This window comes from Oncorhynchus clarkii, chromosome 2, assembly GCF_045791955.1.
Source record: "Oncorhynchus clarkii lewisi isolate Uvic-CL-2024 chromosome 2, UVic_Ocla_1.0, whole genome shotgun sequence".
In the NCBI taxonomy this organism is placed as follows: Eukaryota; Metazoa; Chordata; class Actinopteri; order Salmoniformes; family Salmonidae; genus Oncorhynchus; species Oncorhynchus clarkii.
This window is the reverse complement of record NC_092148.1, coordinates 26,572,593-26,594,202: the sequence shown is the minus strand read 5'-3', so window position 1 is coordinate 26,594,202 and position 21,610 is coordinate 26,572,593. Positions and strand designations below refer to the sequence as shown.

The 21,610-nt window shown below is 41.5% G+C and overlaps 1 protein-coding gene across 1 annotated transcript; it reads left to right on the top strand.

The window, feature by feature from the left end:
• The first annotated feature begins 1,694 nt into the window (after positions 1 to 1,694).
• Positions 1,695 to 21,406, top strand: LOC139365357 (membrane progestin receptor delta-like). Its single transcript, XM_071102803.1, has 8 exons — positions 1,695 to 1,875; positions 11,180 to 11,463; positions 11,919 to 12,046; positions 12,257 to 12,462; positions 15,483 to 15,609; positions 15,706 to 15,802; positions 16,083 to 16,227; positions 16,512 to 21,406. The coding sequence occupies exons 1-8, from the start codon at positions 1,701 to 1,703 to the stop codon at positions 16,775 to 16,777; spliced, it is 1,428 nt and encodes a 475-aa protein (XP_070958904.1). The 5' UTR covers positions 1,695 to 1,700; the 3' UTR covers positions 16,778 to 21,406.
• The last annotated feature ends 204 nt before the right edge of the window (positions 21,407 to 21,610 follow it).

Sequence of the window (21,610 nt, the reverse complement as noted above, 5' to 3'; positions counted from 1 at the left end):
CATGGCCAGTGAAGAGCCCAGATCTCAATCCCACTGAGCATGTCTGGGACCTGTTGTATCGGAGGGTGAGGGCTAGGGCCATTCCCCCCAGAAATGTCTGGGAACTTGCATGTGCCTTGGTGGAAGTGGGGTGACATCTTGGTGGGGTGACATCTCACAGCAAGAACTGGCAAATCTGGTGCAGTCCACGAGGAGGGGATGCACTGCAGTGCTTGATGCAGCTGGTGGCCACACCAGATGCTGACTGTTACTTTTGATTTTGACCACCCCTTTGTTCAGGGACACATTCCATTTCTGTTAGTCACATGTCTGTGGAACTTGTTCAGTTTATGTCTCAGGTGTTACATCTTATGTTCATACAAATATTTACACGTTAAATCTTCTGAAAATAAATGCAGTTGACAGTGAGATGACGTTTCTTTATTTGTTGAATTTATTTTTGGGGTAGAAGCTGTTAAGAAGACTTTTGGACCTAGACTTAGCACTCTGGTACCGCTTGCTGTTGGAACACATTTAATGTTTTTTATTTTATAGGCGTGTTCGAAAGTTTAAAAACACCTTTACCTATTGAAATATGGTAGTTCTGTTCCACTTTCCACTCTAACTTCTCATTCTGAACCCGTTCAGTGTAGTCTGGCTCATCAATCAATCTCGGTCCTGTGAGTAGGTCTCTGTGTGCCATCTATCCTGGTCTCTTCTGTTGTGAGGTCTCGTGCCCCTCACTACCCTGGATGCCTGGGCCCCATGCCCACCATTCTGCATGGCAGTGAGTAACCAATCCCCTGGCAGCGGGGTCAGCGCCACCCCAACAGAAGATGGTTGGCACAGCACAGGGCTGGCCCACTTTCTGGTGGTGGGGAGGTGAACAGTCCAGGGCCCTGTTTCCCAAAAGCATCTTTAGGCGAAGTTCATCGTTAGAACCTTCGTAGGAGCATATGATAGCAGATAGCAAAAATGTGTAGAATTTTAGGAAATTAGCTTTAAAACTGCAAAATGTTCTCTCAGCCTCATGGCAGCACTTTTTTTTCTCTGCCCCTGGCAGAATTACAGGAAATCCGCTTAAAAAAAACAATAATGACAATGTGTAGAATAGCATTAGAAAACAGCATTTTTGTCTCTCTGCACCATGGCAACATGTGTTAATGCACATTTTGGCAGAGGTTAATGCCCCGTGGCCCCCTTGACCCCAAATGCGGTAGTCTGGCCCTAGGGGTGCTGAGGGAGGATAAAAAGTCCTAACAAAGCATTTTGTCAATGTGCCTCTTAGTCCATGAAAAAAAGGCCCTGTTTTAATGTAGATTTGGTTCAGTTGGAATATTATAAAGTGACCTGCCTGCCTTGAATTTCTGAAAAAATTAAACTTCGCCTATATGATTAAGGTATTGAATAGGCTACAGAAGAAAATCAGCATCATTGAAATCATCCAATAGTCTTTGGATCTGTTTAAACAATGTAATGTGAAAAACTTTTCAATGTGGCATTTTTATTAAGAAAATTATATAACTGTTTGTGCATGTAAATTATAATAATTATGCGATGATATGGGATTCCTTAAAAGATTGCTCTCTGCCTTGTCTCCTGATTTTCCATAACAAGGTTTCTTTCTTGTCCCCGTCCAATCAAAAAGTCGCTGTCTGAGGAGGGTGGGATTTCGACGTTGGGGCAACGGGTTTGCAGTGTTTTTATTCGCCTGTGAAGGAATGCAGGACATCGACAGTTTATACAGATTTACACCAGGCTCCAATGGTCAGGATAATCGGATTTACAATGGAACTATAGTTTATTACAAGCAACAATTGTTCATTTTGGTCAGTGACTACATTGCACCAGTGAAGATTCGCGCAGATGAGCTCACCGCCAATATAAAGCTGAAAGGTTTGACTTCGTTTCTTTCTCTTCACGTTCCATAGTTTGCTTGTTACAATGTAACAACCTATAGTGTGTGTGTAGGCTACTGGATATGTTTACCGGTAAGTGGCGTTTTTCTTTCCAAGCACTGTCTGTATTACTCTATAGGCCTACTTCTGAAAACCATCACTTGTTTTTTTTGCTGTTGGTCTACCTCTCACATCGCTATATGACCCCTCCCACACATAGATAGATAGGCCTATAATATATCAACCAATGCTATTCGAGGTCTTTTAAAGTTACATTTTTAGTGTGCGATGTTTCTTTCGAATAGCCTATATTTGATCGATTTTGATATCTTAGTTTTTCTTTTGATGCTGTGTGGGTGTATGCGAGGGTGTACCTGCGCGCGTGCGTTTATGTGTGTGCGCCACTTGCGTGTAGGTAACTATGGAAATCCTGAAAATGTTATCTAAGGAAAATGTCTCCACGGAAACAGACTTTTCAGGTATTATGCAAATTATATTATGTAACCTATATATATTGTCATTTAAAATATAATTACACTGTTTTGTCGGCATATTTGCCTTTTTGTGTTCACATTCAATTTGTATTGATGAAATTGGCAGTGTAGCCTGTCATGAGTGTGTAGGCGTTTTATTGTCTGAAGTGTGACAAATTTGACTTTGCGCCCGAACATATAGGCAATTGGCCTATAACAAATTTCTTACAATATGGTAGGCTATCCGACATGAAAATTAAGACCAAATAGTCCCTGAAAATAGATTGGCGATCCAGTACTCCTCTTTCTTGGAAAGAAAACATGCATTAAAAACGCGCACGGGGGAACATTCTTGGTCTTGTCATTTCTGGCCGGCAGCACAGATAATGGCTTTTGTCTTGTTATTGTTGCTGCAACAGTCCACGTGATCGCGCTGAGGAACATTTCTTCAGTCTCTCCAGGGTTCTTCTGGGCAGGGGCTGTGTAGAGAGCTACTAGGAGAGCTACTAGGATAGGCTGATAGATCGCCTACAGTTCACTAAGACTGTGAGGCAGTTCTTCCCTGGTTTCACATCTCGGCTCTCTTTAGGGCTCTCCCGCCACATGCCTGACTCCCGCGGTAAATGCTATTCTCTTGGGGAAAATAGATCCCAATCTCTCACCAGAAAGTTTCTCTCTGAGATTGCCTTTTTAGCCTGTGCCATAACAGTTTGTCTGTGATTGTTGTGTGTCTGCCTTTACCATTTCTCCAGTATTAATGGCATATGAATGTGACTTCAGGCATTGTACATTACTATAAAAAAGTCTTATTCATTTGAATTTGAACAGGATATGCTCTTTATGAGAAACTTTGTCCAATTGTTGGATCTCGTTTCTCTCATGAAACTATGCACTCAGCATTTATTATTTATTTTGCAATGTTCATGTTGTTGACAACTTCAGAGCAATTAATTGAGTTTCACCCTGCCTCTGGTACAGGACTTTAGTGCGTTACTCTACAAAGGTAGGGCGAGAGACAGGTAGGACAGCTACCTTGCCCTACCTAGGCTATATGAGTTAAACATTTCATAGACCAAATGTAGATCTCTTCCCTACATATCTGGTTGGTCTGGTCTACTGTTGTTGCCACTCTATTGCTATCGCAATGACAAGTTGCAACTTGTTCCATGTGACACTATGTTCTTATAGTTAATCACAGATGATCATAAGTGATATTACTGGTTGACACCACACCTGCAGCAAGGAACTGTGTGACCCTGTTTAAATCATGTCAAATTAATTGTGAGAGAGTCATTCAGCAGTTTGTAGATTGGTGAAAGCAAAGGGTCTGTTACGCTTTCAACCATTTATTCACGTTTGATCAGTGATTACAGGAAAGAAGCGACGAGAGGAAGGATTCATTTAAGAAGAAAGAAAATCTCGCTCTTACTGGATTTAACAGATGAGATTCTAATCCATTTATCACTAGCCTACAATAATGTCATATGGCATAGTGGCATCGTGTGAATTGAAAGTCTTCAACAGACAGTGTTATTGAGTACTCCATCTAGGTCAATGGGAGGGTCTGATAGTTGGTTCAGCTATACATGGAGTTATTTGATGGATTTACACCTTCTGCACTACAGTACGGACAGAAACCGGTGAATCCCGTTGTTCAGGGTACACTTGACCGTCAGTCATATTGTTTGTGTGTGTTGAGGGGATGTCTTCCATGTTCCAATCCCAGTACGAACTGTACAGAATCATGACAATGCAAGTTCTATGGGGCGAACGATGTGCCTTGTTCTTGTTTACATAAAACTGACATGTGCCCATGTCAACATGCTCCCCACGTAGACTTCTTATCTTCAGCTCCTGAGTCATAAAGTCTTCTATTGAGGAAGGTCACGTGACGAGATCACGAGCGAGGGAAAGAATTTCAGAATTCAGGAGTTGGGCGAGAGAGTGGAACAAGAAAGAGGTAAAAGTGGGAGAGAAACTGCACATTCAAAAGAGGTGGGGAGGAGTAAAGAGGAGGTGAAGAGGAGAGAGGGAGGAAGGAGGGAAAAATGTGAACATTTGTAGATTGTGAAACATGTTGGTAGGGGAACTGTGGATGGTCACCGCCACTGGCAGTCACTGTTTAGAGTGTTTGTTTTCCCCTTGTTTGCTGTATTACCATGCTCTTGCACACAAACACAGACAGACACTCACTGACACTTAAACAAACACCTCTGACGGAGGGTTTAACCTACTTCTCACTTTCTTGTTACTACTTTGCACAATTGTATAGTATTGTAGATAGAAAGTCACGAATGATCAAGTCCTTGCCAATAAATTATTCTGAAGAGAAATGTTTTGCTACTGTGCAGAACAGCCTTGTGAGTGGGTGGTGTAGTTGAGAGTGGGTGGTGTAGTTGAGAGTGGGTGGTAGTGAGCACATTGTTATCACAGAGGCCCATGAGCAACACCTCCAAGACCTCCCGTTATTCAACTTTACCAGAAATAGACAAACAGAATTCCCATTCTACTACTGATGGAGACAGTGGAGGCTGCTGAGGGGATAACGGCTTATAATAATGTCTGGAATGGAGTAAATGGAATGGCATCAAATGCATAGAAACAAGAGGTCGACCGATTATGATTTTTCAACGCCGATACCGATTATTGGAGGACCAAAAAAGCAGATACCGATTCATCGGCCGATTTAATAAAAACATTTTTTTTATTTGTAATAATGACAATTACAACAATACTGAATTAACACTTATTTTAACTTAATATAAAACATCAATAAAATCAATTTAGCCTCAAATTGGTTTAAATAATGCAAAAACAAAGTGTTGGAGAAGAAAGTAATATGTGCCATGTAAAAATGTGTGCCATGTAAAATATGTGCCATGTAAAAAAGCTAAAGTTTAAGTTCCTTGCTCAGAACATGAGAACATATGAAAGTTGGTGGTTCCTTTTAACATGAGACTTCAATATTCCAAGTTAAGAGGTTTTAGGTTGTAGTTAATATAGTATTTATAGGACTATTTCTCTCAAAACCATTTGTATTTCATATACCTTTGACTATTGGATGTTCTTATAGGCACTATAGTATTGCCAGTGTAACAGTATAGCTTCCGTCCCCCTCCTCGCCCCTACCTGGGCTCGAACATATACAACAGCCACACTCGAAGCATCGTTACCCATCGCTCCACAAAAGCCGCGGCCCTTGCAGCGCAAGGGGAATAACTACTCCAAATCTAAAAGTGAGTGACATTTGAAACAGTATTAGCGCACACCCAGCTAACTAGCTAGCCATTTCACATTGGTTACACCAGCCATTAGGCTGATAGGCTTGAAGTCATAAACAGCGCTGTGCTTGCGAAGAGCTGCTGGCAAAACGCACGAAAGTGCTGTTTGAATGAATGATTACGGGCCTGCTGCTGCCTACCATCGCTCAGTCAGACTGCTCTATCAAATCAGACTTAATTATAACATAATAACACACAGAAATACGAGCCTTTGATCATTACTATGATCAAATCCGGAAACTATCATTTCGAAAACAAAACGTTTATTATTTCAGTGAAATATGGAACCGTTTGGTATTTTATCTAACAGGTGGCATCCCTAAGTCTAAATATTCTTGTTACATTGCACAACCTTCAATCTATGTCATAATTACGTACAATTCCGGCAAATTAGTTCGCAATGAGCCAGGCAGCCCAAACTGTTGCATATACCCTGACTGCGTGCAATGAACGCAAGAGAAATGACACAATTTCACCTGGTTAATATTGCCTGCTAAACTGGATTAGTAGTTATAACTAGTGATTATGATGGATTGTTTTTTCTAAGATAAGTTTAATGCTAGCTAGCAATTTACCTTGGCTTCTACTGCATTCGCGTAACAGGCAGGCTACTCGTGGAGTGCAATGGTTAGAGCGTTGGACTAGTTAACTGTGCGGTTGCAAGATTGAAACCCCTGAGCTGACAAGGTGAAAATCTGTCGTTCTGCCCCTGAACAAGGCAGTTAACCCACAGTTCCTAGGCAGTCATTGAAAATAAGAATGTGTTCTTAACTGACTTGCCTAGTTAAATAAAATGTATTAAAAAAATATAATTTAAAAAATGTAAATAAAAAAAGAATCGGAAATCGGCGTCCAAAAATACAGATTTCCGATTGTTATGAAAACTTTAAATCGGCCCTAATTAATCGGCCATTCCGATTAATCGGTCGCCCTCTAATAGAAATCATGTGTTTGATACCATTCCACTGATTCCGCTCCAGCCATTACCACGAGCCCGTCCTCCCCAACCAACTGTGGATGGAGTACGAAATCGGAAAGGACCGCACACTGTTAGACACACCCTGGAATCCAAACTGATATGCTCACTTTCACCATTGTGTTAGATTCCAGGCTATAAATCTGTGTTATTCATAAGTAGTTTTACTGGTTGTGAAAGAACATGCAGTTCTTTTAAAAGTAAGCTGAGAACTATCATCTATGTGCTCATTGCAATGCGCTCATTGTCATGAGATCTAATCAGATAAATTGGTTTGGACCATTACCCAATCATCACCTGGTCACTTAGCAGATCTTTCCCATAAACACGGACATGGATGCCAATAGTTTGTGCTAGACAATTCCCATTCCTACGAAGTTAACAAAATTGGGGCGTACCCTTAGCCAAAATATGTGGACATGTTTATTTTCCACTCTGCAGTGAGAGTATTTCTTACTCACATGACCACCTGACATCATTTTTACAGCTGATTAGCAATGAGGCGGCTGGGAAGAGTCAGTTTGGGAGAGTACTGAGGGAGAGGACAGTTGGAGTCAAGATGAGTCCACTTAGAATTAAAGATGACTTCATAGTGGGGTGGGTTAGGATAAATAATAATTCATTTTGTTTTCTTTATCACAGTTTCTCTGCTGCAGAAAGGAAGCCAGGGACCGTATTTACAGTCGGATCTAGGATCAGGTCCTCCCTGTTCATTCAATGTTATTCATTATGATCTAAAAGGCAGCACTTATGCAAGATCAGCAATCCTACTCTGAAACACTTTCTGAATATGGCCACAGATGTTTTAGTCATCTATGTATAGGTGGGGATTTGTGGTAACCAAAGTGAGTATTCCGCACACTCTCAAAGTCCAATAACATTATACAGGCAACATTTTGACCCTATAACTAGGTTTTAATCAGGACCACATTTACAACATGAACTTGCTTCTTGGGATTACTCAATTAGCAGAATAAGTATGTGTGCATACAGGTGGGCATACAGGTAGTGCCATCCCAAGGAGCACATGAATCCTATGAAAAGGAGAGCCTAGGAGGCCAAAATGGAGGCCACGGTGTATTCAATGGACCACTGAGTGTACAAAACGCCAGGAGCACATTCCTCATATTAAGTTGCACCCCTTTTGTACTCAGAACAGCCTCAGTTCATCGGGCATGGACTCTACAAGGTGTCGAAAGCATTCCATAGGGATGCTGGCCCATGTTGACTCCAATGCTTCCCACAGTTGTTTCCAGTTGGCTGGATGTCCTTTGGGTGGTGGACCATTCTTGATGCACACGGGAAACTGTTGAGCATGAAAAACCCAGCAGCATTGCAGTTCTTGACACACTCAAACCGGTGCTCCTGGCAGTTACTACCATACCCCTTTCAAAGGCACGTCTTTTGTTAAGCCCATTCACCCTTTGAATGGCACACATACACAATCCATGTCTCAGTTGTCGTAAGGCTTAAAAATAATGATTTAACCTGTCTCCTCCCCTTCATCTACACTGGTTAAAGTGGATTTAACAAGTGACATCAATATGTCTGTCTAAGTCATGGAAGAACAGGTGTTCCTAGTGTTTTGTACATATCAATATGTGCAACCCACTATCAAAGCTTATTGTCAAATAGACACTAATTACTTGGCCCATATTGACTACAATGCTTCCCACATGTCCCAATGTCATACAGAATTCAATATAATATTGTGTGTGTGTGTGTGCGTGTGTGCGTGCGTGCGTGCATTTGTTGAGCAGAATGGCTTCTCATTTTCATAGAGCCCAGGCCAGTGTGTAACAGTCGGCCCTTGGTCATGCTCTCTCCAGACAGGGCCTCAGTCACAAAGCACACTTTGTCCCAGTAAATAGGATAAGGCCTGCAGCTGGGCCACCATGCAGTGTCCTGTCCCCCCTCTCTGTCTCTGTCTCCCCTCACACACTGTCACATCACAGAGCCTGAGGTATGCACAATAATGACAGGGCAACCTCCAGGTAATATTTCACCCAGCCAACACTGTGATAAGTGCTCTGACTATGACATATCATCAGACCAGAGCAACTTCCGTTCTGAGCCTTAGGATAGGACTTATATGAGGCTGTTGTAGCAACTGTACTCTCACAAAGGAAACCGTATGGATGGTGGTCACAGGAGGTTTGTGGCACCTTAATTGGGGAGGACGGGCTCGTGATAATGGCTGGAGTGGAATTTAGTATGATTGTGCTCTTTAGCATACACGCTGAGATAAAAAGGTACTATCAAGAATCTAAAAGGGTTCTTCAGCTGTCCCTATAGGAGAACCCTTTGAAAAACCCATTTTGGTTCTAGGTAGACATCATTATCCTTCCTCTCCTGGCATGTTTATCCATCCTGTTTGCTTGTTCAGCACATACATGCTTTGCTGTTTGTGTGTGCCTCAGTGGCTATCACACAGTATTTCCTGTAGTGATGGGAAGTTTGACTCTTTTTACTGACTCAGATCGTTTCGACTCGTTCAGTCAGAAGTATGAATCTTTCGACTCATTTCGTTCATTTGATTCAGTACCTAGAGCGCACAGGACCCCCTGCCGGCGAACAATTAACTAAAAACTTGAAAGGCTCATGATTCTACAAGCCTCCCGTTCACCACAAGGGGCTTATCGGAGCTGTCATTTGTGACTGAGACTTACTAAAGTGTGCTTCAAACAACGTACACGGGTGATAGATAGGTATACAACCAGACTAGATTGTGAACGACTCTTTGCGGAATTGCTTGACTGCAGAGAGGAAGATATCGTTCGCGAACTGCTGCAGGCCCCCAAACGTTTCGTTCTCGATTTTGTTGAGCAGATGCAGGCTGTTTAGGCTTCTACAAAGCTGTATAGCTTTCAATAGTCAACTAATTACATCAATTCTTACGCCATGAGATCAAATACCAGTTCTAAACATGTATTCTTCTTCTCTATCAGCATGATCTATTTTCCTGCACGCACATATGATATAGACAGCTGGTGGTCGGAGCACGTCTCTGGAACCACTAGGCCGGAGAAACGCGTCTGAATCCTGCTGTAGGATTCATCGTGGCCAGCAGAGCAGGTCAAACGAACGACTAAAAGGAGCGAGTCACTCTGAAAAATGTATCTTGCCTCTCGAGTCAGTTAAAAAGGTTGTTCAAAAATTATCATTTGTGAACTGCACATCATGAATTTCTTGTTCCTCACAGAAGTCACTTCAAAGTCTAGCGTGCTCCCAATTACTGCCTCTTCAATTTGAATTATAGTATATTGAATTCGGTATGACTTTGCAACCCAATTCATTTGTGTCTTTTTCACAATAAGCTTTGATAGTGGTTTGCACACATTTCTATGATATACACTGTATACAAAACATTAGGAACACCTGCTCTTTCCATGACATAGACTGACCAGGTGAATCCAGGTGAAAGCTATGATCCCGTATTGATGTCACTTGTTAAATCCACTTCAATCAGTGTAGATGAAGGGGAGGAGACAGGTTAAAGAAGGATTTTTTAAGCATTGAGACATGGATTGTGTATCTGCCATTCAGAGGGTGAATGGGCAAGACAAAATATTGAAGTGCTTTTGAACAGTGTGTGGTTGTAGGTACCAGGCACTTCGATTTGCTGCTGGGTTTTTCATGCTCAACAGTTTCCCGTGTGTATCAAGAATGGTCTACGACCGAAAGGACATCCAGCCAACTTGACACAACTGTGGAAAGCATTGTAGTCAATATGGGCAAGCATCCCTGTGGAAGGTTTTCAAAACCTTCTAGAGTCCATGCCCCAACGAATTGAGGCTGTTCTGAGGGCAACAGCCTCAATATTTTGTACACTCAGTGTATTTCCATAAAGGGTATCTGAAATACCTTTCACTTATAAAGAGACAGGGAGAGATGATGAGTGATTTAAATATCAGTAAGTAGGGCAAAATGAAACTTCCTCAACAGAAACTCTCAATAGACGATGACAGATTTGCATGAAACCAACAAGAGGTTTTTGTTGTTTTGCCAGCTGATAAATAGCAAGCAAAGCATGCCTGCATTATTGAACATGGTGTGGGTTGCTGGCTTCATAAACAAAAGGCTCTTATTAACAATCTCCCTTGCTATCTGAACAGAAGGAGTCCTCTGTTCAATACTACATAGCAGGAACATGTTATTGTCATGCTAGCTTTGTTAGCTAACAGCCCACCATAATGTGACAATGCTAACCACTGTCTACATCTGAGTTCATGTCTGGGGACGTCTAGAGAAGGTTGACACAATGGAAGACTGTGTTGAGTCCAGTCAAAAAGGACATTATGACAAAAGAAGGAATACTCATTTTGATGGAACCATGAGAAAATTCTATGGAATGTTTTTGTATTGGTTTGTAATTTGAAATCAAGTGGAAACAGAGTGGACTATTCCCCAACCAATTCACATACAGGTGGATGTGTCATGTGTGATTTGTAAACACATTTCTAGTTCTGATGGGTATGTAACAGTCCTCACACAATATATCTGAGTGTATGTCAGTGTAATTTCTAGAGCGTTATATCTAACAGCCATTTTCTTCCTGTTCTCTCTCTGCAGTGTTTCCTTTGTGGTGGGGGGGTGGGGTGGCCAGCGGTGGTGGGGGCTGGGCCCAGGGCTGGGGCCAAGCCTGGGGTTGGGACCGCTGTATGCAATGGGAACCAGGGCCTGGAGAGGGGGCCCAGGCCCCAGCGTTTGACTGCCCAGTCTGGTGTGTCCTCTGCCGGGGATGCAGGGCCAGGCTCAGGGAGGCCTGCCAGAGAGGGAGGGGGGCCATCAGACTGCCCACAGACATGCTTAGCATCAAACTCCCCCAGCTCTTCGACATCCACCAAGTCCCCAAGGTAAGAGTGACCATACTGAAAGAGGAACCTTTCGCAACCATTTCACAAACCTTCAGACGTTTCACAGGCTGAATGTTCAAGCCATTTTTGTAAATAAAAAAATAAAATAAAGATGGCCTTTTGTGAACTAAAACTCGCACTTGACTTTTTCCCCCTACTTGCACTGACTTTGCTTACAGCTACTAAAAAAAGTACCTACTATGATTGATATATGTGGTTGTCCCACCTAGCTATCTTACGGTGAATGCAACTGTAAGTCACACTGGATAAGAGTGTCTGCCAAATTACTAAAATGCCAATGTATGTGTTGATCAGCACTCCTGCTCGAAGACACTTTTTGAAATACAGGCCCAGATGTACCAGACTAGGAGGACAGGTCTTGATGTCCTCCAGTTGTTTGTTAGATAATCTCTATAGTAGCCTATGTACTGTGTATCACAGTGTTTTGCCTTCAGGTGTTCCGAGAGGATGGCATCATCTCGGGATACCGTCACCCCCAAAGCTCCGCCCTGGACTGCATCCTTAGCAGCTTCCAGATGACCAATGAGACAGTCAACATCTGGACCCACTTCCTGCCCACATGGTATGTACACCAATGCAAACACTCTGAATGTAGACAAGGAGCGCAGATCCATAGATAGCCGGAGGTATTCTGTAACAATTAGGGTTGGTTTAGACTGGAAAGCATACATATCAGATTGGTGTCTTCCTGCCTTCATATCAAATCTTCCGATCACTCCCCCATTTCATATGAATTGAAACTGATGGTGTTGCGACGCCTCTCATTTCCCAGGTACTTCCTGTGGCGCTTCAGCGTCCTGTGCTCCACACTGAACTTCCTGTCGGAGAGCTACACCTGGCCGCTGCTGGTGTACATGCTGCTGATCTGTGTGTACCCATTCACCTCCAGCTGTGCCCACACCTTCAGCACCATGTCCCCCGAGGCACGCCACATCTGCTACTTCTTTGACTACGGCGCCCTCAGCCTCTACAGCCTGGGTAAGGCCCGCTGCATGAAGTCTGACTGTCTGCACTTCACAGTTAGACTATTAGTACTTCCTTTACCTTTAGTTATTTTTTCTGGTTACATTTCTTCCAGTACCAAGACTGCCTACTCTCACAGTAGGCTACTGCTTCCCCTAATCCGAACTGGTGCAATCCCACAGGGTACAGGCCACGTGCCATCTTTCAAGTTCCAAAAAGTCTCGGCGAACTTGGGCAATCAGTTGCACGATTAGAACTTTGTATACTACTTGCCATATTTGTAACCATTGTTTGTGTGGTTACGTCATTGTTCATGTATGTTTGATTTGGCACTGTGTGAATCGTGTTGCTGTGCTGTCTGGGCTTGTCAGATTCACTGTAATTAAGTTTTTTTCGCCCACAAAACCTCATAATAATACATGTCTTGTTCAAGTATCTAACAATAATCTAACAATACGCACAAATCTAATAGTCAAAGAATGGAATTAAGAAATATTTAAAAAATTAGGACGAGCAATGTTGGAGCGGCATTGACTAAAATACAGTAGAATAGAATACAGTATATACAGTGGGGCAAAAAAGTATTTAGTCAGCCACCAATTGTGCAAGTTCTCCCACTTAAAAAGATGAGAGAGGCCTGTAATTTTCATCATAGGTACACTTCAACTATGACAGATGAGAAAAAAAAATCCAGAAAATCACGTTGTAGGATTTTTTATGAATTTATTTGCAAATTATGGTGGAAAATAAGTATTTGGTCACCTATAAACAAGCAAGATTTCTGGCTCTCACAGACCTGTAACTTCTTCTTTAAGAGGCTCCTCTGTCCTCCACTCGTTACCTGTATTAATGGCACCTGTTTGAACTTGTTATCAGTATAAAAGACACCTGTCCACAACCTCAAACAGTCACACTCCAAGCTCCACTATGGCCAAGACCAAAGAGCTGTCAATAGGTAAGCAGCTTGGTTTGAAGAAATCAACTGTGGGAGCAATTATTAGGAAATGGAAGATATACAAGACCACTGATAAGCTCCCTCGATCTGGGGCTCCACGCAAGATCTCACCCGTGGGGTCAAAATGATCACAAGAACGGTGAGCAAAAATCCCAGAACCACACCTAGTGAATGACCTGCAGAGAGCTGGGACCAAAGTAACAAAGCCTACCATCAGTAACACACTACGCCGCCAGGGACTCAAATCCTGCAGTGCCAGACGTGTCCCCCTGCTTAAGCCAGTACATGTCCAGGCCCGTCTGAAGTTTGCTAGAGAGCATTTGGATGATCCAGAAGACGATTGGGAGAATGTCATATGGTCAGATGAAACCAAAATATAACTTTTTGGTAAAAACTCAACTCGTCGTGTTTGGAGGACAAAGAATGCTGAGTTGCATCCAAAGAACACCATACCTACTGTGAAGCATGGGGGTGGAAAAATCATGCTTTGGGGCTGTTTTTCTGCAAAGGGACCAAGACGACTGATCCGTGTAAAGGAAAGAATGAATGGGGCCATGTATCGTGAGATTTTGAGTGAAAACCTCCTTCCATCAGCAAGGGCATTGAAGATGAAACGTGGCTGGGTCATTCAGCATGACAATGATCCCAAACACACCGCCCGAGCAACAAAGGAGTGGCTTCGTAAGAAGAATTTCAAGGTCCTGGAGTGGCCTAGCCAGTCTCCAGATCTCAACCCCATAGAAAATAGAGATCTGCATGGAGGAATGGTCCAAAATACCAGCAACAGTGTGTGAAAACCTTGTGAAGACTTACAGAAAACATTTGACCTCTGTCATTGCCAACAAAGGGTATATAACAAATTATTGAGATAAACTTTTGTTATTGACCAAATACTTATTTTCCATCATAATTTCATTAAAATAAATACATTTATTAAAAATCCTACAATATGATTTTCTGGATTTTTTTTGCTCATTTTGTCTGTCATAGTTGAAGTGTACCTATGATGAAAATTACAGGCCTCCCTCATCTTTTTAAGTGGGAGAACTTGCACAATTGGTGGCTGACTAAGTACTTTTTTTGCCCCACTGTACATATGAGCTGAGTAAAGCAGTATGTAAACAAGTTCGACAGCTCAATACCAACAGTGAAATCAGAGTTTGTTTTCTTTTACAATTCTTTCATCTTGGAATAATGTTTGTCTTTCATTTAAGACATCCAGCCTGAGGGTTGCTCATCCAATAGAGGAGCCATACAGGGCTACTTACAAACAGAAAGCATGTCGCACCAGATTGCACTCAGATTTAGGTCAACAGACAGCGTAGATTAAAACATCAGCATATGTTTTCCTCTCGGATACAGCATCTGGGAAAAGTTTTTATGGATGTGTGCATACCACTGTTCTACACCTTCACATATACATTTTCCATGTATTCATGTCTGTGTCCACGTGCTTGCTCAACCAATTCACATACTTGGGTATTTGCATTCTGCTTGTGAATACGTGTGCTTTTCTTGGGTGTGTGTTTGCTTGTATGGGTGTGTGTGATAGGCTTGTCCCTCTCTTTCAAACAAACTTTGTCTCTTACTTTGAAAACGTGCCTTTTCAAATCCATATTAGTGGATTTGAGGCCCCTACAATATGATCCTTAATCTACCACAATTCTCCTTACTGCCAAAACATACCCAGCCCTAAAACATACCCAGCCCTAAAACATACCCAGCCCTAAAACATACCCAGCCCTAAAACATACCCAGCCCTAAATGGCCAGATGTTTCTGGGATAAGGATTGCAAATGTTTACTGTAGACGGTGTTTTGCAGGCAAGCTTATTTAAAACAGCTTCTAAATTTATTGGAAGTACATCATTGGGATTAAAACTGGTATTGAAGCATATGTACAGCAAGTGCAAGGCCAATGTTTCATTAGTATGTTATTAAAGCCTAATTGATATGTTATGAGCATTGCAATTTATAATTATTTTAAGTGCTTGGTGAGTGTATGGTAGGTAAATGCATGGTAGATTTAGTTTCAGATATCGTATGTTGTTTTTTTAACCTTTCAGTGTGTTTGTGTCCAGGTTGTGCCATAACGTATGGCTCCTATGTGATGCCTGACTGCTGGGTCAACAGCTGGCTGCACCAACACTTTGTGCCCATCGCCATCTGCAACACACTATTCTGCACCAGCCTGTCCTGCTATTCTAGGTAGGTAGCCAATACGGTATCCTACCCATGATGCATCACTCTCCTGGTCGTGGAAACCATTGTAACTTTCCTCCCTCTGTTTGAATTTGTTTATAGATTCCTGGAGATGCAGTTTCCTCACCGCAGTAAAGTTCTCCGGACAGGGGCATTTGTCTTTCCATTCATCTTTGACAACATCCCTCTATTTTACAGAGTGAGTGTATTTTGAGAAGGTATAGACAGAGTTCACAGAAAGTCTGTTTTTACAGTCATTGGGTTGCATTCTGTTTGTTATGTCACAGTTTAGATCCGATTAATGCCTCTCTTTAATACATTGACCAGGACTTTTGGCTCATTAACTTAGAAACTGATTTTGTGTAGAATAAATAAAGATTTGACCACATGCTGTTAAAGCTTTTAATCCCTTGGCCGCTGTTTGTGCCAATGATCTTATGTGTGTTTGTATATGTGTGTGTGTCTGTGTGTGTGTGTAGCTGCTGCTGTGCTGCGGGGGCAGCTGCTGTCACAGTGAGGCCCTGCCCAGTCACTGTTACCATCTCCTCTTCGCCTTCCTCACCTGCTTCCTGTTTGCCTCACACCTCCCAGAGAGGCTGGCCCCGGGGCGCTTCGACTACTTCGGTACGTCCACGCCAACGCCCGGATACCATGGCAACTGGAATTGGGAGGTTACATCAGTTATTGAGCAAGCTTTAGCTAGTCTGGCCTGTGGCCAGTTATTGTTGGCGCATACAAGTGTCCGTTCTACTGTGTTCGTGATGGCACTGTAGGCAAATATTTGAACGGTGACAATTCTTTGAGCAACCCTGGTAAATCCTTATTCACTGCAGTATGATCAAATTCAAGCATTTCTAATAACTCTCTCTCTCATTGATCTCTCTCTCCTTCTCTCTCTCCTTTCTCAGGCCACAGTCACCAGCTTTTCCACATCTGTGCCGTGGTGGGTACCCACTTCCAGATGGAGGCGGTGCTAGCAGATATGACCTCACGCAGGGCGTGGCTCATTGCGCAGGCGGCCGTACCCTCCTTCCTGAGTACCCTGGGGGCACTGGCCCTCAGCATCATCCTCAACCTAGGCATCATTGGCATCTTCAGTGCCCCTCTGCTGTGGAACCCCCACCACAGTGCCAACCACCCACTGACACCACCCGCGAAACGCAAGCAACAGTGATACTCCCCACAACCAGTGACCACCCAGTATGTTCAAATGTAAAGGGTTGGCTAAACCATTATCCCAGTCGTGAACTTTGGAAATAATAACGATAAGAAGTTGTATTCTACCTTTTAACACCAGTTAGTATTTGTATAAACCCATTGGATTATTATCACAGGATGGTTTTTTCTACATGTTATTCTATCGTCATTATAAGGTTTGTTTAGGAGTTTATTAATGTGTTCACTGTTTGAAGCCGAATACCCAGCTATTTTTATGAAGCCTTTCAGTTATTCAGTATCATTGTTTACTGTTTAAAGTTGTGGAAGTATTTCGAGTTAAAGTATCATATGCCGACTTCTTTTCACGTATACTTGAAAGGATCTGGGTTGTATGAAGCATATGTGATGTCTAACAACACATAAAAGTGCCTTCTTTTATATATAGTTACCCAAATGTTACCTAAGTAGTCGTAACATTATTTCTGGTTTGTGTACATCTCAAACTGGAAAAATCTTTAACTCTAAATTTGCAGGGAATTTTCATATTAATATATAAGTATTTAGCTACTGTTTTTCAATTGTCCTATATATTTGTAAGCCATTATTAGAACATCTCAAAGCCCATATTTAATATGAAGTATGACTATCCATTACATGATTCTCATCACTAACTGGCCTACTTACTATGATTCCACCATTTTGTTTTAATATTCAATACCATCTCATTTAAATCTCCACTATGACTTGAATAAATGTACAGACCAGTGTAGTGCTCTCTCAGATTAACCTTCTCTAAACGTCTACACTCTCAGAAAAAAAGGTGCTATCTAGAACCTAAAAGGGTTCTTTGGCTGTCCCCCGTAGGAGAACCCTTAAAATAACCCTTTTTTGGTTCCAGGTAGAACCCTTTTGAGTTCCTTGTAGAACCCTTTCCACAGAAGGTTCGACATGGAACCCAAAATATTTCTATCTGTAACCAAAAAGGTTCTACCTGGAACCAAAAAGGTTTTCCCTATGGGGACAGCCAAAGAACCCTTTTGAAACCCTTTTTTCTAAGCGTGTACCTGAAAGCTACAGCACTGTACCATGTCTATGATTAAAAGACAGGTGCCATTTTACAGAGGTACGTTTCCATGGAAACTCCATGGTTCTTTTCAGTTTGTGTTCCTGTGAATGCTCAGTCACTTTAATTGTTCTTTGGAGTACTCTTAGTTGTTACATCTACAACATACATTAATGGTCATTGGATACATTTTTTGAAACACTACGTGTTGTTTAAATGTCAGGGAATTACTAAAATTCTCCCTAAAACATACCCATCATTGTAACATCGATAGGACATACCAAATGATCTTGTTTATAACAGCTATCTGATGGAAGAAATATTAGATGATGCACAACAGAACTGAATGAGTGATGTCTCCTCATCTCCCAGGCATGTGGATGTGGTCAGTGGAGGTCAAAGGGTCTTGGCACTGTCGTATTTATGTGGTATCGTGGTGGTCATTGCAGGTTTATGGCAAACCAATACACCACTCACCCCATGCTGATATAACGTTGTCAGTGGCTATTGTTTACATGTATCCTTGAAAAAGAGTGTGGTATCTCTTGAGTATTTCATCCTTGTAGTATATATAACAGCACGTACTGTTTCTGTTCAGTTGTAAAGTGTAGTGAATATGTACAGGTAACTGCCAAAATAAAGGAAACACCAACATAAAGTATCTTAATAGGGTGTTGGGCCATCACGAACCAGAACAGCTTCTATGCCTTGGCATAGGTTCACCAAGTGTCTGGAACTCTGTTGGAGGGATGCGACACCATTCTTCCACGAGAAATTCCTTCATTTGGTGTTTAGTTGAAGGGGTGGAAAAGGCTGTCTCAGGTGCCGCTCCAGATTCTCCCATGAGTGTTCAATTGGGTTTAAATGTGGTGACTGAGAGATATACACACCCTTTAAGCCCCCTATGCTCCTTTAATACCCCTCTTTCAAAGTCTCTGAGATCTCTTCTAGCCATGGTAGCCAACATAATGGGCAATAGGGCATTTTTATACATGACCCTAAGCATGATGGGATATTAATTGCTTAATTAACTCAGGAACCACACCTGTGTGGAAGCACATGCTTTCAATATACTTTGTATCCCTCGTTTACTGACGTGTTTCCTTTATTTTGGGCATTACCTGTATATTTGCATGATTATTTTTGTAAATGTTATAGATGAGGAAAAATGATTAATTACATCCCCAACATCATGTGATCATTTCTTGACATAATAGCACTTACCATGCACCACACTAGACCTAACACACACGTCATTATTTGATCATGTAGCTCTGTATTCAGTGTGTAGGGGAGACCAGGGTTGATTGTCGCAGTGCTTATAACTCCCAAACTAGAGGGTGCTGTGTAATACTTTTAAGATTAAAATGTGTGAATTCTTCAAAATAACTAATCCACCTGGTCGATTCATGTCATCGTAACAAAACATTTAGGTGAGGGTATTTTTTTTATTTTAATTTTAATTTATAGGCAAAACTTTTTTTTTTAAATTTAAGATGCCAGTATTTCTTTTTCATCCAGTATTTTTTTTTCAATTTTTCATCCAAAAATAAATGTTTGCATTATGTGGGTATACATGTAAAAATATATATATATTATAGGGAGAGCTACATTCCATACTTATTTCTGAGTTCCTAGGTCAAGCCATGTGGTAGCATGTAGCATCTTAATTAGCATTGGGATCTTTTGCTGTAAACCTTCCTTCCCGGAAGATCAAAATGTGTTGGGAATAATATATGTAAGGTGGAGAGCGTTAGCACATTGGGAAGATGTCGCCGAGACATCAGAATAGAGTCTTGATGCCTGGCCGACATATATACTATGTAGAACTGTAGAATTTAGAATGGAGATATTCTAAAACCATCTGTGAGACGTCTTGCCAATTAGCAAACGATGTCTAAAACGGCATCTTCCCGATTCATCATTCATCCATTGTCCAGAGGTTTCTCTGCTATCTGGGTTTGTTGCCTTTCTCTCCCAAACATATTTTCTCTGTCACACACCGACAAATGTACACATGTGTGTGCAAAACACGCGCACACAAATTGACTCAAACTGTCATATGTTACCCTGCATTTTGTTAGGAATATCATTTGATAAAAGAAAGGCTATTTCTAAGACGCTGTGAACCATATTGCTTAATTTCCTTTTACTAAAGGAATAAACTAATAGCTAACATTGTGACAACCAAACCCATCAGTGGAGGCTGCCTAGAGGAGAACGGCGCATACTAATGGATGAAACAGAGCGAATGGAATGGCATCAACCACATGGAAACCATTTGTTTGATATATTTGAAATTATTCCACTGATTCCACTTCAGCCATTACCACGAGCCCGTCCTCACCAATTAAGGTGCCACCAACCTCCTGTGAACCTTATACTGTGTGACAACCAACCCTGCGATGGGGCTTGTTGTCACAAGTGGGCAGAGTGTGTTTGATGGCTTATTACTCCATGTAATAAAACATACTAGTAGGATCCCTATTTCAACCCAAGACCTTGGTCTTTCTGTTAATGTTGAAAAGAGTCTTGTTATATATACTGGTGCTGAGAAATACACACCAGAGTAAAACGTGTGACAACCAACCCAAGTCTCCCCTAAAGCCTTTGGGTGGTTATGAGGGAATAGAAAGTGATATTGTGTCAGTGAGGGAAATGGACTGTGTTGCAGGTTGAGCAGAGTGTACAGGCAGTATAGGCAAACACACATACACACATAGACACACTTCATTTTACTCCAACGAGAGCCCTATTGTATGAAAAAAAAAAATGTTTTGAGGGTTAGTGTATTGAACACAGAGAGAGAGACCTATGTAGTTGCCCTTTTCATCATCATTATACCACTCAGTTTTACACTATTGATTTTGGTATGGTGCTTTCATCGTCTTACAACTTGTGTCTTGGAAGTGGGTTGTGACTAGCGTGTGGCCGACCATATCGACCACAACTGTATCTGAATTGACATATTGTAGTGCTGATATACCTGCAGTTGGCGCATATAACCTATTGTCCTTTAAGTTGTTGAATATTTGAATGTTCAACTACATTTCTAAACATTCTGTTATGCTTTTGTCATTGAAATCTACTTTCGTTCAAACTAGATTATCGCTGGAAAAAAAACAGTGATGAAAAATTAGTTCAAATGCATCTGTTTGTTTACTTCGATCACTTTCATGAAGCTATGAGGATTCCCAAAGTGTGTTCATATTGAATGGCATGTTACAGTAAGTAAAATAGGAAGCTATGCAAAGATTTGGTTGGATGACACAACAAACTACACACCAAGGAACTTCCAGTGACTCCTGAAGAGTGCTAGGTTTTAGGAAAGAGGGAAGAAGCGGTTTGAATGAATGTCTGTGCCTATTTTCCTTTCATACTACCTTTAATTCAACTTTTATTTTTATTTAGCATATATGCTGTGTTTTGTGTGGAGAACATAATATAGTTCCCGGGGAAAAAACTGAAGAGAAAAAAAATGTCATTGTTTGCTATCTTGTTACTAAAATTGTGTCAATGCTGCCTTATTAGAGTGTATTCATCACTGGAATAATTTCTCTAATAAAAATTACTTACCACATATTTGACAGCATTAATGTGTTTGTCTGTCGACTGTGTATAACAACTGTATCAGCTGAAATGTTGGATGGTATAGGGTAGTACTGCAGTTATTTTCCAATACACTAGATGACAACCTTTCACTGAGCAATGATCCACTGTAAAACAACCACTGTTCTACTGCAAGAGGGAACAAAGTATTGGTGTATGTATGAATGTGAGCAGCAG

What these genes read in the sequence shown, in the direction of transcription:
- LOC139365357 (XM_071102803.1), top strand. Translation starts at nt 1,701, where the DNA reads ATGCAGGACATCGACAGTTTATACAGATTTACACCAGGCTCCAATGGT. An exon ending in ACATCCACCAAGTCCCCAAG is followed by an intron (nt 11,464 to 11,918) that starts GTAAGAGTGACC and finishes TTTTGCCTTCAG; the next exon opens with GTGTTCCGAGAGGATGGCAT. An exon ending in ACATCCCTCTATTTTACAGA is followed by an intron (nt 15,803 to 16,082) that starts GTGAGTGTATTT and finishes GTGTGTGTGTAG; the next exon opens with CTGCTGCTGTGCTGCGGGGG.